This window comes from Saccopteryx bilineata, chromosome 4 (assembly GCF_036850765.1).
Source record: "Saccopteryx bilineata isolate mSacBil1 chromosome 4, mSacBil1_pri_phased_curated, whole genome shotgun sequence".
NCBI lineage: Eukaryota > Metazoa > Chordata > Mammalia > Chiroptera > Emballonuridae > Saccopteryx > Saccopteryx bilineata.
In genome coordinates, this window is record NC_089493.1 from 32,515,698 (window position 1) to 32,530,468 (window position 14,771).

A 14,771-nucleotide genomic window follows, 5' to 3' on the forward strand; every position below is an offset into this window, starting at 1 on the left:
GTTTCATAGCAATAAATACCTTCCTCACTGTTTTATACAGCTACAGGGGTCGGGAACCTATGGCTCGTGAGCCAGATGTGGCTCTTTTGATGGCTGCATCTGGCTCACAGACAAACCTTTAGTAAAAAAAAAAAATAATAGTAACGTTAAAAATATAAAACATTCTCATGTGTTACAATCCATTCTTTTCCTACCGCTCATGTTCATGGTTGTATGTGGCTGGAGCCAATCACAGCTGTCCTCCGAGACAATGCCAAATTTTTATTGGATAATGCATAACGTACACGGGTCGTTGTATGGCTCTCATAGAAGTACATTTTAAAATATGTGGCATTCGTGGCTTTCTCAGTCAAAAAGGTTCCCGACCCCTGAGCTATAGAGTGGTAAGTTGCAAGGGTTTTGCAAAGCGCTAAGGAAGTCTGTTGGGGGAGTCACCTGGGAGCTGGCCTGGCACCCCTGGCCTATGGGGTGATAAGCACCCTTGGGGTTGCTGCTGACTTCGCCAGCCCTGCCATCTTGGTTCTGAGCCACGGAAACCTCTGGGCCTCTGGGGGCCCTTTCACCCACCTGTCCTCTGGGGTCTGCAGGTCTCGAGGATTCCTCATCTTGCCCACGGGAGGTACCAGACCTCCAGTCACTGTTCTTTTCCTGCCCACCTGCTTCTGTCCAGGGACTGACCACAGCCCATGAGCAGTTCAAGGCCACCCTCCCTGATGCCGACAAGGAGCGCCTGGCCATCCTGGGCATCCACAACGAGGTGTCCAAGATTGTCCAGACCTACCACGTCAACATGGTGGGCACCAACCCCTACACAACCATCACGCCTCAGGAGATCAATGGCAAATGGGACCACGTGAGTCCAGGGCTGGACGGGGCATTGGTTAACTCATTGTAAGTTTCATAAAGTCAGGGATTTTTGTCCCCGTTTTGGCTATTGATTTATTTATTGATTTCAATTTTTTTTTTTTTTTAATTGTCACAGTTAGAATTCTGTCAAGTTAATGAATGACTGGATTTTTAGAGCAGGTCAACGTGTTTATTCCTGTTAACTGACTGACCCCTTCCTCAGGCGTGGTTCTTCTCCTCTGAAATGTGGGCCAAGTCGGTGGCCCATCCCAACATCCCATGATTGTTCTCACCCCAGGTGCGTCAGCTGGTGCCTCGGAGGGACCAGGCCCTGACGGAGGAACATGCCCGCCAGCAGCACAATGAGAGGCTACGCAAGCAGTTTGGGGCCCAGGCCAATGTCATCGGACCCTGGATCCAGACCAAGATGGAGGTGGGTCCCGTCTGGGAGGCAGGAATGAGGCTCCCAGCCCGCCCCGGCCCCAGCCCAGCCGTGCAGGCTTGCCTTGTCTCCTCCCGGGTGACCTGTGGTGGACTGTGGGTCCTGAGCCGGTGACTGCTGTGCTGCCCTGCAGAGGATGTGGAGCCCCTGCAGGGAACCCTGTGGGCTGATCCCAGTGTCGGGCTCGGGACACCACTAGGAAGTCATTCGAGAAAGTCCCACAGCAGGATCAGGGCCTGGGTGGCAGACTTGGCTTCCCCTGGTGGCTTCTCTGGCTGACCGAGTCTCTTTCTTCATTATCACTGCTCCTGAGCGGTGAACTTGGAGGCTCTTCCCAGAGAGGGAGCCGAACCTCGGGCAAGCGAGGAACTTTTTGCTGCATGGGGGCCAGCTAGCGGGCTGCTGGCCATCAGGGAAGGCGCACCTCTTGTTCTCGTCCCTCTGAGCTCCGAGCCCGGGTTGAGTTCACGTTTACGTCTCCCCTGCACCCCATCCCCACCTGCTTATTAGCACATTGTGCATAGTAGGTGCTCAGGAAATATTTCTGGATTGATTTGGGTACAGTGAGAGTGGTTTTACAAACAGGATTTGTTTACGTGGTTGAAGGACCAACACAAACAGGGATTAGGCCTGGTTTATGGAGAATGGGGGAGGGGCTGGGAACAGCCAGTGGTCCGAGACAGGCATCCTAGGAGCAGAACGCTAGGAGCATGGCCCCTCGGGTGGTGAGTCAGGTGCACTGAGGCCATGAGGACTGGATTCGGTGGGCCCAGCAAGGGTCCCCGGGATGAGCGATGGTCAGGAATAAGGCTTAGAACGGGAGTTTGAAGAGCAAGCAACTGACCTTGAATCCCGTCCCTGAGGCTGACTGCTAACCGAGAGATAAGGGGGGTGTCTCATCCACTGATAGCAGTGCTGGTCACACAGCTCTGTGGTGCCAGTTCCATGCCAAGAAGCGCCCATGCGGAATTGGTTTTACTTACTAATTACCTCTGCTGGGTTCCCAGGTGCTGGGAGTGGGAACTGAATACCATCTGAGGGTTTGACCAATGACATGGGGCCCCAGTCTCCACCTCAGGGGCGTGGAGTGGGGTGTTCTGACCAGGGCCTCCTTCCTGGGTGAGCAGGAGATTGGGAGGATCTCCATTGAGATGCACGGGACCCTGGAGGACCAGCTCAGCCACCTGCGACAGTATGAGAAGAGCATCGTCAACTACAAGCCCAAGATCGACCAGCTGGAGGGCGACCACCAGCTCATCCAGGAGGCGCTCATCTTTGACAACAAGCACACCAACTACACCATGGAGGTGTGTGTCTGAGCCTCGCTTCTCCAGGGAGGAGGCCACGGATCCCCTTCTGTTCCCCCTGCCTGGGCCGGGGCAGGAGGAGGCTATTCTCCTCCAAGGACACTGGCCGTAGTAGCATCAATTCTCACCTTGGCGTGAGAAGGCACTCACTTCTCCACACCCTGGGAGCTCTGGGCCTTCCGTCCTCCGTGCCTTCTGGATTTTCCAGGGAACTTGTTGACAGACAGACTTCCAGGCCTTGCCTTCAGCATTCACTAAGTCAGCAGTAGGGTTCAGGGAGCCAGATTTTTAACACACACCCCAGCGATTTTGATGCGGGTGGTCTCCAAACGCTGTCTTAGGCACCTGTGTTCTAACAACCACTTGTTTTGACCATGAAGGCGTGTGGGGGTGGGTCTGGAGTTGGCTATTCAAAGACTGAGTTGTTTATCCTTTCGTCTTTCCCACTTCCAAGTGTCCCCTCCTTCGTATCCCGACCCACACTGGAGGTTCTGGTCTCTGCCGCCCAGGGCAGAGGCCACCACCCTGCCCACGCTTCCCTCTTCCTCTGGGGCCTCTATCTTGGTATCTTGTCCTGGTTCCCCTGCCTCTGCTGACACTGAATCTGCTCAGAAGTCTGGGTTTGACTGCCTGGACCATTCTGATGGCTGGGAAGGAGTGGGCAGGGGCAGCCTGGGCCCAGGCCTGGCCCAGCTGACAGACCCCTTGCCCACATCCAGCACATACGCGTGGGCTGGGAGCAGCTCCTCACCACCATCGCCAGGACCATCAACGAGGTGGAAAACCAGATCCTGACCCGGGATGCCAAGGGCATCAGCCAGGAGCAGATGAACGAGTTCCGGGCCTCCTTTAACCACTTTGACCGGGTGAGAGACCCAGCCCCTGCACTTGCTTAGAGCAGCCCCCAGCCCCAGGGCCCTGGAGGGCACTGCCCAGGGCGTGGGCAGCCGTGCCAGACCCGGTTCCCGGGCAGGTGAGGAGGAGGAGGAAGAGGAAGGAGGGGGAGGAGCAGCCATTAGCCTGCCCTGACTCTGCATCGCATGATGCCGGCCTTAGAAAGCCAGTCCGGCTGTCCCGTGAGCCTCTCTGCGTCCCTGGAGAGACAGCTCTTCCTATGGGTGTAAAGGACCCTTGGCCCCGACCTTTGCTCTCCTACCGTGCAGCTTCAGCCCTTGGGAGCAAGGCTGCCCTAGCCTCAAGTGAAGGCCTTTTGCACCTGGCTGTGGGGACTGTCCTTGCCCCTGTTTCAGGAAACAGGAGCCCAGGCTCCCCTCTATCCCCACCCACCTCCTGGGACAGCCTTTGGGACACTTGGTGGGGATGTCAGAATTGTCACTCCTGGGTTCCCGCCCAGCTCTGGGACAGCTTGGGTCTTTCTGTGGGTGCCACTCCCAGTGCCCTGGGGCTTCAGGGTGACCACGTGGGGTGGGAGGGAGCATGGGCTTAGGTGCTGCCCACCACCTGCCTGCTTCACTGCCCTCTCAGCCCCTGGCCGGGTGGAGCCCTCCTGGAAACTGGGGTGGGGCATCGGGCTGGAGGTGGGCTGGGCACTTCTGGGGGCTTCTCACCCCCATGGCTCATTGTGCTCCCTTCTGGCCTGCTTCCCAGAGCAGGGCTGCGTGTGTCAGGGAGGGGGCACCCTCGGGACCTCGTCCGTGTGTCTAACCATGTGCACTTTTATTTCCCCTCCTCCCTGACCCTCCATCCACCCTCCCCCCTCTCCATCCGCATGCCTTTGTCCCTGTGTCTCCCCTCACACGCCACCGTCCTCGGGGCATGGCCCACCCCTCCCCTCACGGCCTCCACCTCCCTGGCACCGCATGGCTCGCTGCCTGACGCACGGCGGCCCCAGGATCACTCCGGCACGCTGGGTCCCGAGGAGTTCAAAGCCTGCCTCATCAGCTTGGGTTATGATATTGGCAACGACCCCCAGGTACTTAACTCCTGCATGGAGCACGCTCAGGGACGGCCTCCGGGGCAAGAAATAACGTGTATTTCTCCTTTTTCTCTTCTCTGTCTGTCTGGATCTCCCTGTCCCCTGTCCTGTGGGCCGTGGGGCTCTCGTCCTCTCCTGCTGTCCCTGCCTGGCCCCTGTCGGGCTCCTCCTCCCACTACCCTGACCTCTGACCTCTGACCCTGCCCGCGGCTGTCTTTCGTGGGAACCTGCCCGGTGCCCGCCTTCCGGTCTGCTCGCCGCTCTCTATCCTCTGGACGGATTTTTGCATCTCCCTGCTCTGTCTTCCTCCTCCTTGGACATTTTCCCTGGACATGTATTTATATCTACTTCTCCTGTGCTCCTCTCTCCTTCCTGATCCCAAAACCATACGCCTCGTCCTCCCCTCCGGCCATCTGTGCCCTGTCTTCCTGGCCCTGGGCCGGCTCTGCTTCCTCCTCGTGTCTCGGTGCCACTGCCCCCACAGAAGAAGACAGGCATGATGGACACGGATGATTTCCGAGCCTGCCTTATCTCCATGGGTTACAACATGGTAATGTAAACCCCGCCCTCTGTCCTGGCTGGGGGCAGCCAGCTGGCCGCAGAGGCCCAGTCCTCGCTGTGGCAGTCTGGATGCCCGCAGGCCAGGGGCTGTCCTCCGCAGAGGGGGCTCAGGTTTCTGATTCTTGGGAAAGACGGAGCCCTGGTGGCAGGGCCCAGCTGCAGGACCTGTGTGTGTTCTGGAGGTCTGGCCGTCCCACCTGTCTGTGCCGGTTTGGTACTTGCTATGGAAATAGGCTTTCTCACTCCCACCACGGATGGCTGGGCCGACTCCGAGGCTAGCAAGAAGGACTGGTGGTTTGGATATTCCAGGCCTGGATTGGCTTGCTTAGTCTCGTAGGAGGCATGGAGAGTTCTGTTTCCCTGGTGATGGCTCTAGCCAAGCCTGCTACCTCCTTGCCTTTGCCCGAGTCTTCTCCCACCCTCCACCCCCCGCAGGCCATCCAAGCACAGCAGGGACCCTAGCTGGGCTGCCCAGTGTAGACGGGACAGCACCGACTCTAAGGAGCAGTGAACCCAGGCGTAAATCCCAGCTCGTCCTCCCCTTCTTACCGGGGGCCCGGACAAGGCAAGGTGGACCCTGTAGGACTGTTGTAAGAGTTAAATGAAGGAGCTTACATGAGTGCTGTGCACTTGTCTGCCACATAGAACATATGGTACAGTGGGGAGAGCACAGGTGTGGAGCCACACCACCCACGTTCAAGCCCCAGCTCCACTGCCTCCTGGCTGCGTACCTTTGGGCAGGTCACTAAACCACCCGGCTTCAGGTTTGTCCTCTGGAAACTGCTGGAAATAATAAACACCCACCTTATTGGTTGTGGGGAGGGTTAAATGAATTAAAATATACATAGCACTTAGAATAGAGTCTGGTATATAATATGTGCTGTGTAGCTGTTAGATACTGTTATTGTTATCAGTATTATCAGCATTATCAGAATTTGCTCCAGGCAACTGTTGGGGAGGTTGGGAAGCCCTTAGGTGGGGGTGGTCTTCACTGTTGGGGGTTATGTCCCTTTTATACCCTCCAGACAACCCAGGTTAGGTCAGGGGCCTCTGCGCCCTCCTCGGAGAGTCACAGGCTACTCTGAGCCCTCAGGGGCTTCCACTGCCTACAGAGACCCAGCAGCCTCTGGCACAGAGGCTGACGGGCTTGGGGGTGGCTGTTTCCTCTAGGGAGAGGCAGAGTTTGCCCGAATCATGAGCATTGTGGACCCCAACCGCCTGGGGGTAGTGACATTCCAGGCCTTCATCGACTTTATGTCCCGTGAGACGGCCGACACGGATACAGCAGACCAAGTCATGGCTTCCTTCAAGATCCTGGCCGGTGACAAGGTGTGTTTGCTATGGTGTCAGTGCCAGGCTGGGGTGGTGCGCACCTCTACTGCCCCTTCTTACAGGGTCTCACAGGGCCCCACCGTGTGGCTGTCCGAGGCGGGGCTGGTCCGGGGACCGCAGGGGGTCCCGTGAGGGTCGCAGCTCCCTGCCTTCGCAGCCGTGCTGACCGCACTGTCTTTGCAGAACTACATCACGGTGGACGAGCTGCGCCGGGAGCTGCCGCCAGACCAGGCCGAGTACTGCGTGGCGCGGATGGCCCCCTACCACGGCCCCGACGCCGTGCCCGGTGCTCTGGACTACATGTCCTTCTCCACGGCGCTCTACGGCGAGAGCGACCTCTAACCTGCCCCGCCCACCGGCCCAGCGCCCAGCGCCCTCACCCCAGCCCTGCAAGCCCCGCCCGGCTCCTCTGCTGCCCCGCCCCCCACCCTGGTGAGCTGGGACCCACCCGGGCGTCCAGCCTCCCTGCCCGCCAAGTGACAGTTTACAAAATTATTTTCTGCAAAAAAGAGGAAAAATTACATTAAAAAAAGTAAAAAAGAAAATACAAAAAAAAAAAACACAACAAAATACCGCATATTTTATTATAGAAGAAGTATTTTTTTCTCCACCAGACTTAAATGGAAAAGAGGAAAAATTAACTATTTGCACCAAAATGTTTTGTTTTGTTGTAACATAGGAAAATAACCAAGCACAATGTTATAGTTCATCCTTTGTATTGATTTCTTTTTTTTTTTCCCCTTTCTGTTCCATCTGCTGTATTCATTTCTCCAATCTCATGTCCACCTGATGTGGGAAGGGGGTGGGGCCGGGGGTGACTTGTCAAAGGCACATAGGTGCATGTATGTTTGCTGGCTCACTTGTCCATGAAAATATTTTATGATATTAAAGAAATCTTTTGAAATGGCTCTTTTTTAAGGAAGAGAATTTATGTGGCTTGTCTCGTTTTTAAGTCTGGAGGTGTGACTGGTCTCTTCATCAGCACATACTTTTTTTTTTTTTTTTTTTTTATTTTAGTATTGCCTATTAAAAATGGTCAGGACAACCCTGGAGTGTGGACAGCTTTGATATTGCTTGGCATGGACCCTATTAAAGCAACAGCTCCATTGACAGCTCTCGGCTTGCTCCTTGCCTGCTGTGTTGCAAAAGTGTGTGTGTGTGTGTCTGTCTGTCTGTCTGTCTTCCAGGGTAGCGTAGGGCACCCGTCACCGCCTGCCATGGTTTCCACCCTGGTGCTTTTGATCTTCTTGAACTGCAGTTTCTTCATTTGTTTTCCACAACATCGAACAGCTCTATGACATCTGTATGCCCGCCTTGCTACTCAAGATGTCCCCTGGACAGCCGCTGTCCAGCGTCACCTGGCAGCATGTTGGAAAGGCAGACTCTTGGGCCCTGCCTCAGACCTCCTGAATCAGAATCTGCATTTTTGTATGTGTGCATGTGTGCAAGAGAGGCAGTGAGAGAGATGAGAAGCATTAACTCGTTGTGGCACCTTAGTTGTTCATTGATTGCTTTTTCATGCGTGCCTTGACGGGGGATCCAGCTGAGCCAGTGACCCCTTACTCGAGCCAGCGACCTTTGGGCTCAAGCTGGTGACTGGGGCTTTGAACCTGGGTCCTCAGTGTCCCAGGTCAACGCTCTATCCACTGCGCCACCACCTGGTCAGGCCAGAATGTGCATTTTTCAGCGGATCCCAGAGGATCTGGGTGCACTGGCTCAAGCTTCTCCTGTTTCTCCTCCCTGTCTGTCTCTCCTCCCCAAGGCTATAGCTGATATCAGTAATGACAGTGCAGGGGTTGCAGAATTGTAGGTTAGCAACTGAAGCCATAGATCCATGTATCAGTTATGCTGTGTTAACTGCGGTCAGTCTGTAAGTTTCAAGGGGTTCTGTTGAAGACTCTCTTAAAAAGAGAATCCTTAACGTGATCTGTCCCCTCACTTAGGATGAAGACTAAATCAGAACTTCAGGAACTGGGGTCAGTGATGACAGCCTTTGGTGGGAGGCCCTCTTGCTTTACTGAATTAGTTCAGTAAGTTTCTGGACTTCCCAGTGCCCCGGGAAGGAGTGTCCTGGCAAGGAGGCCACTCAGGAGAAAGGACACGGGGAGAAGTGTTGGCATTTGCTTTGGGAAGTACTCCTATAGGTTTTACCTGTGGGAGGTAAAAAGTCTAGTAAATGCTGATTGTGGGTCTGCTATGGCTGTAGCACCCTGGGGAACACCACAGAACAGGCCAGAGCCTGGTCTCAGGCTAAAGTCTTTAGGAAGAGGTCGATACACAACCTTGTTTTAGCTATTTACTTGCAAGTCTAACGATGGGCACGGTGTTAAAGGAGTTGAGAGGGGGAAGTTGTTCCAACCAGAAAGTTTCCTAAGCCCAGGCAAGCACGTTCACAGGCCTCAATTTCCAGAGTTATGATTAGTCAGCCTCCTTCAGTTCTCACTTAAAAACAATGTGTGTAACCCTGGATGAATCCTTGGTTGGTTAGAGCATCATCCTGATACACAAAGGTTGTAGGTACAACCCCCAGTCAGGGCACATACAGGAACAGATCCATGTTTCTGTCTCTCCCTTACTCTCTAAAAAATCAACTAAATTTTTCTTTTAATAAAAAAAAAAAAAAGTGTAGTCTGACCAGGCAGTGATGCAGTGGATAGAGCGTCGGACTGGGATGCGGAAGACCCAGATTAGAGACCCCAGGGTTGCCAGCTTGAGTGTGGGCTCATCTGGTTTGAGCAAGGCTCACCAGCTTGGACCCAAGGTCGCTTGCCCAAGCAAGGGGTTACTCGGTTTGCTGAAGGCGCACGTTCAAGGCACACATGAGAAAGCAATCAATGAACAACTAAGGTGTCACAACAAAAAACTGATAATTGATGCTTCTCATCTCTCTCTGTCCCTGTCTATCCTTCTCTCTGTCTCTGTAAAAAAAAAAAAAACCCACAAAAAACAGTGTGTAGTAGTCATGTGAATGAAAGGGGTTTACCAGGTTATTTTACAATTATCAGAGAAATGCCCTTATTTGAGTTTCTTCCTGTTCAAGGGTGTTTTATGACTATAGTTAATTTTTACTTTTTTTTTTTTTTTTTTTTTCATTTTTCTGAAGCTGGAAACGGAGAGACAGTCTGACAGACTCCCGCATGTGCCCGACCGGGATCCACCCGGCACGCCCACCAGGGGGCGATGCTCTGCCCATCCTGGGCGTCGCCATGTTGCGACCAGAGCCACTCTAGCGCCTGAGGCAGAGGCAAGGAGCCATCCCCAGCGCCCGGGCCATCTTTGCTCCAATGGAGCCTTGGCTGCGGGAGGGGAAGAGAGAGACAGAGAGGAAAGTGTGGCGGAGGGGTGGAGAAGCAAATGGGCGCTTCTCCTGTGTGCCCTGGCCGGGAATCGAACCTGGGTCCTCCGCATGCTAGGCCGACGCTCTACCGCTGAGCCAACCGGCCAGGGCTGACTATAGTTAATTTAAATAAAATTTCAATCTGTGAAAGAGGTTAAAAGCTTAATCTATTTCTCAAGCTTTTTAAGGTCATCATCATGTACATCTTGTTATAATGGTATCAATAATTATTTTTCCCTGTAAAAATAAAAACACTTTTTGCTTGTCCTAATCATTCAAACATTTAACACATTACATCTCCCCAACTAACCCCATATGCAAACATAAAATTCCTTAAAATATTTTAGACATACTTCTAAGTGTTTTTTTTGTTTGTTTTTTTTTTTTTAAGTTTTATTTATTCATTTTAGAGAGGAGAGAGAAAGAGGGAGAGAGGGAGAGAGAAAGAAGGTGGGGAGGAGCTGGAAGCATCAACTCCCATATGTGCCTTGACCAAGCAAGCCCAGGGTTTCGAACCGGCGACCTCAGCATTTCCAGGTCGACACTTTATCCACTGCGCCACCACAGGTCAGGCCCATACTTCTAAGTTTTAATCATTCTTTCCAGGACATTAGACTCCCCAGCCCACGCGAGATTCAGATTCAAGCAGCAAGTCTTGCTCGGCATGAGGCAATTAAAATATTACCAATGTAGGAAATTGAGTTCTCTGGAGCAGTTCAAAGCTTTTTAAAGTTTACTAACAATTCTCTGACACCTCCAAAATTAGAATCACATGTCTAGCTTCAATTACAAATTTCAGATGAAAACTACAAAGCTGATACACGCCAGGTTCCCTTACACGTCCAACCACCCTAAATTAATCCACAGGTTGTCATGATTTATGCAACACTGCTGAGCACAGCAAAGTTTTCATACTAAGAGTTTGGGCCTGACCTGTGGTGGCGCAGTGGATAAAGTATCGACCTGGAACGCTGAAGTCTTTGGCTTGAAACCCCCGGCTTGCCTGGTCAAGGCACATATGGGAATTGATGCTTCCTGCTCTTCCCCCTTCTTTCTCTCCTATCTAAAATGAATAAAAATCTAAAAAAAAAAAAAAAAATTCAGCTGTCTAAGAATGTAAAAAAAGAAAGTTTGGATTATTTCATTTGCTCACACTTTTTTAAAGATTTTTTTTTTTTTTATTCATTTTAGAGAGGAGAGGAAGAGACAGAGAGAGAGAAGGGAGGGAGGAGCTGGAAGCATCAACTCCCATATGTGCCTTGACCAGGCAAGCTCAGGGTTTTGAACCGGCGACCTCAGCACTTCCAGGTCAATGCTTTATCCCACTGCGCCACCACAGGTCAGGCACATTAAAGATTTTTATTATTATTCATTTCTAGAGAGATAGGAGAGAGAGAGAAGGGGGAGGAGCAGGAAGCATCAACTCCCATGTGTGCCTTGACTGGGCAAGCCCGGGGTTTCAAACCGGCGACCTCAGCATTTCAGGTTGACGCTTTATCCACTGCGCCACCACAGGTCAGGCTGTTCACTTATTTTTAAAGAGATGATTTTAAATCCAGTTACTACTGGCTGCTGGTTTGGGGGTCAGAGGTTCAGGATCATCATAATGCTGTTCTATCACTTGGAGATTCCAAACCAGGACACAAGATGAGCTACTCACTCGCAGGGTGCTGCCATCCACGGCACTGGTGAAGTCATGGCACTGATTCTAATAGACACTGTCTGCTATGTCACCAGAGGTAGGGCACCCGGGCCCATGCCTTTCATCTGGCATTTGCTTTGCAACCCATTGCATCCCTCATCCTCCAGGCATCTTTTGGATTTCACCCTTGCTCAGTTTTCATTGTAAGGCACTCCCACTTGCTTTAAATGACTGGGCAGATGGAATTCTCTACCTCGGGGGTCGGGAAACTTTTTGGCTGAGAGAGCCATGAACGCCACATATTTTAAAATGTAATTCCGTGAGAGCCATATAATCACCTGTGTACATTACACATTATCCAATAAAAATTTGGCGTTGTCCTGGAGGACAGCTGTGATTGGCTCCAGCCACCCGCAATCATGAACATGAGCGGTAGGAACTGAGTGGATTGTAATACATGAGAATGTTTTATATTTTTAATATTATTTTTTTATTAAAGATTTGTGAGCCAGATGCAGCCATCAAAAGAGCCACATCTGACTCACGAGCCATAGGTTCCCGACCCCTGCTCTACCTTAAGTGGGTGGCAGTTAGCTGTTCCTGCATGAGTGGGGTGAATTCATTGCATCTCTTTCCTGCCTATGTGGAGCATGTGGGTCTTTTGTATTTCTAGCTGCCTCTGTCCATATGTGTATAGGGACTTTGTCAACAGCCTTGTGAAGGCCAACTACAAAAATAGCTCCTATCTGGCCTGTCAGCCTCTTAGCAAAATCCTAATGACTGTTGGGAGCACCAGGCCTGTCTTCGGGAAACGTGCTGTGTCCTCCACCACCGGGCCAGCTCAGAGCCGTCCCTGGGACACCGGTCAGAGCCCAGAGAGGGCAGGCACTAGCCCGGGTTCCCAGGACCTCGGAGAGAGGAATGATGCGAGGCCACAAGACAAGAACGTGGCGGCCTCTAGAAGCTGGAAAGAAGAGGAGATGGATTCTCCCCCAGACGTCCTGATGACCCACTTGAGATCCTTGACCTCCAGAACTAGAACATAATAGATTTGTGTTGTTCACGCAGCTGAATTTGGGGTCTTTTGATAGAACAGCAGTAGGAGACGGGGTGCCCCGCTGTCCGGGCCTCTCTGGCGAGCCTGGCTGCCCGCTTGCATCAGAGCCCGTGTTGCAGGCTCCGGAGACTGCCAGCCTCAAAGGTCTGCGCTTGCCACGTTGGTCCCGGGGAGCTGCCTCAGCCGCTGGACCAGAGCCCCTAACCCCAAACGCGCTAGTTCACAGAGAGGGGGGATGGATACTGCAAAGCTCTGAAACCCCCAAAGGACCAGAGTGATGGCTCGGCAGAAGGTGAAGTGGGCTGCTTAGTGGTACTGGGCTGAGGCGCTGGAGGTTGTAGGCTAATCCCTGACTCCGAATGGGGCGATGACCTCACATGGAGAAGGTCCCCAAGGCCACAGGATGCCCCCTGACCCTCAGACTACACCAAACTTAAGAGAACCTTTGTTCTCCTAAGAGATAACTGAATAGTAGCACTGCCACCAAACGCCCTGAAGGACCCGTTCCTGCAGTGGCCTGGAGGATGACAGGACACTTCATCAGCCCTTATCACACCTGGCATCTGGTGAACCTTCCCCGCACAACTACCAGAAAACGCTGCTTTTGAGAAAGCTGGTCTTCAATTAAGCTAGCGGATGCTGCCATCCAGCGGCCGAATGTGTCCCTGCAGCATTTCTCACAATGGAGGGAGAAAAATCACAGCTTCCATTTGCCCTGCTCCCAACTGGTCCAGCTGGGTTACTCCCGGGATAAAGAGGCCTGGATCTGTGCCACAGAGGGACAGCAGAAGCAACCAGGCTCATTTAGCAGGAGAAGAGCAATGCCGACACTTGTTGAGCCTGTACTTTGTGCTGGCCCTTGATGTTGGGGCTCCTCATCGTCTGGCAAGGGGCCCAGAGTGATGCAGGATAGTAAGGGCCCCATCAGCCGCGCAGAGGCTTGAGTAAGGACTTGCTGGGCCCGTGCAGCAGCTGCCGCAGGTGTCACTAGGGGAGCATCACTCCTGGTATCCGGAGCAGCTGCTCCCTGGGCAAGGCCCTGTGGGGAGCATGAAGCGCTGTAGCAGGCAGTTTGGGAGGCGAGTCCTGGTCACTGTGTTAACTTTTTTTTTTTTTTTTTACAGTGACAGAAAGAGAGAGAGAGAGAGGGATAGATAGGGACAGACAGACAGGAACGGAGAGAGATGAGAAGCATCAATCATTAGTTTTTCGTTGTGACACCTCAGTTGTTCATTGATTGCTTTCTCATATGTGCCTTGACCACGGGCCTTCAGTAGACGGAGTAACCCCTTGCTCGTGCCAGTGACCTTGGGACCAAGCTGGTGAGCTTTGCTCAAACCAGATGAGCCCGCGCTCAAGCTGGTGACATCAGGGTCTTGAACCTGGGTCATCCGTATCCCAGTCCGACGCTCTATCCACTGCGCCACCACGTGGTCAGACGAGTCCTGGTCGCTGTGGGGCTGCTTTCCAGGGGAGCCCACTGAGTGCTAATAAATCAGGACACACCCTCCACAGGGAAGAGGCGCTGTGCCGGTAAGCCAGTGTTCTCCCGGGCTGGCGGGAACCAGAGCAGCATGGGAACCCCAGACGGGCCGAGAGGGCAAAGCCAGCTTTCTTACAACTGCTGCAGCTGCGCCAGTTGGAGTCCTGGCCGACCTAACAGCTGAGTAAGGGCACCCAAGGGGGGTGGGAAAGCCTCCTGGGGCAGCAGGCTCAAGGTCTTGAGGGACTTGGGGGCTTCTGCTCAGACCTTCTGTGATTTGGTCAGAAAACAGACAGCATGAGTCCTCCCACCTGGTATGTGGAACTAGGACTGAGCCCTCCGGCTACGTGCGGGAGGGGTTGGCTCCCTGGGCCCTGAGGCCTGGAGGGAAATGTGCTACTGGTCTCCCCACTCCAACCTAGGGGATCAGAGCCCCCAGCCTGGAGTGGCTGCATGTTTGGGTGAGGTGTGTGTGGCAGGGAGAGGGGATGTGGCACAGACACCCCTGCTGGGAGCATAGTGTTTGGTGGGTTTTTTTACTTTTTTCTGGTTTTTAAAAAAAAATTTTAATCTTTAATTGATTTTTAGTGAGAGAGGAAGGGAGAGAGAGACAAACAGAGACAGACAGGAACATCAATCTGTTCCTGTGTGAGCCCTGACTGGGGATCGAACTGGCAACTTCTCTGCTTTGTGAGGATGCTCTTAACCAACTGAGCTATCCAGCCAGGTCCAAACAGTGTAATTTTAATGAAATGGATTCTTTAAACCAGTCAATCGGGAAGCATCTGATCAGGACTGATTAGGTAATCTGTCTGATAGACCCTTACT

The 14,771-nt window shown here is 52.8% G+C and overlaps 1 protein-coding gene across 3 annotated transcripts in view; it reads left to right on the plus strand.

Moving 5' to 3' along the window:
* ACTN1 (actinin alpha 1) overlaps nucleotides 1-6,984 on the plus strand; it is a 105,419-nt gene extending 98,435 nt beyond the window's left edge. The window contains exons 15-22 of one of the 3 annotated variants that reach the window (XM_066272475.1): nucleotides 671-853; nucleotides 1,145-1,279; nucleotides 2,416-2,595; nucleotides 3,315-3,461; nucleotides 4,448-4,528; nucleotides 5,016-5,081; nucleotides 6,263-6,421; nucleotides 6,608-6,984. In XM_066272475.1, the coding sequence (XP_066128572.1) occupies nucleotides 671-853; nucleotides 1,145-1,279; nucleotides 2,416-2,595; nucleotides 3,315-3,461; nucleotides 4,448-4,528; nucleotides 5,016-5,081; nucleotides 6,263-6,421; nucleotides 6,608-6,766 (1,110 nt within the window). In that variant the 3' untranslated portion in view covers nucleotides 6,767-6,984. The remainder of the gene's footprint in view (nucleotides 1-670; nucleotides 854-1,144; nucleotides 1,280-2,415; nucleotides 2,596-3,314; nucleotides 3,462-4,447; nucleotides 4,529-5,015; nucleotides 5,082-6,262; nucleotides 6,422-6,607) is intronic. The other 2 variants (XM_066272474.1, XM_066272473.1) reach the window with 2 other exon arrangements.
* The last annotated feature ends 7,787 nt before the right edge of the window (nucleotides 6,985-14,771 follow it).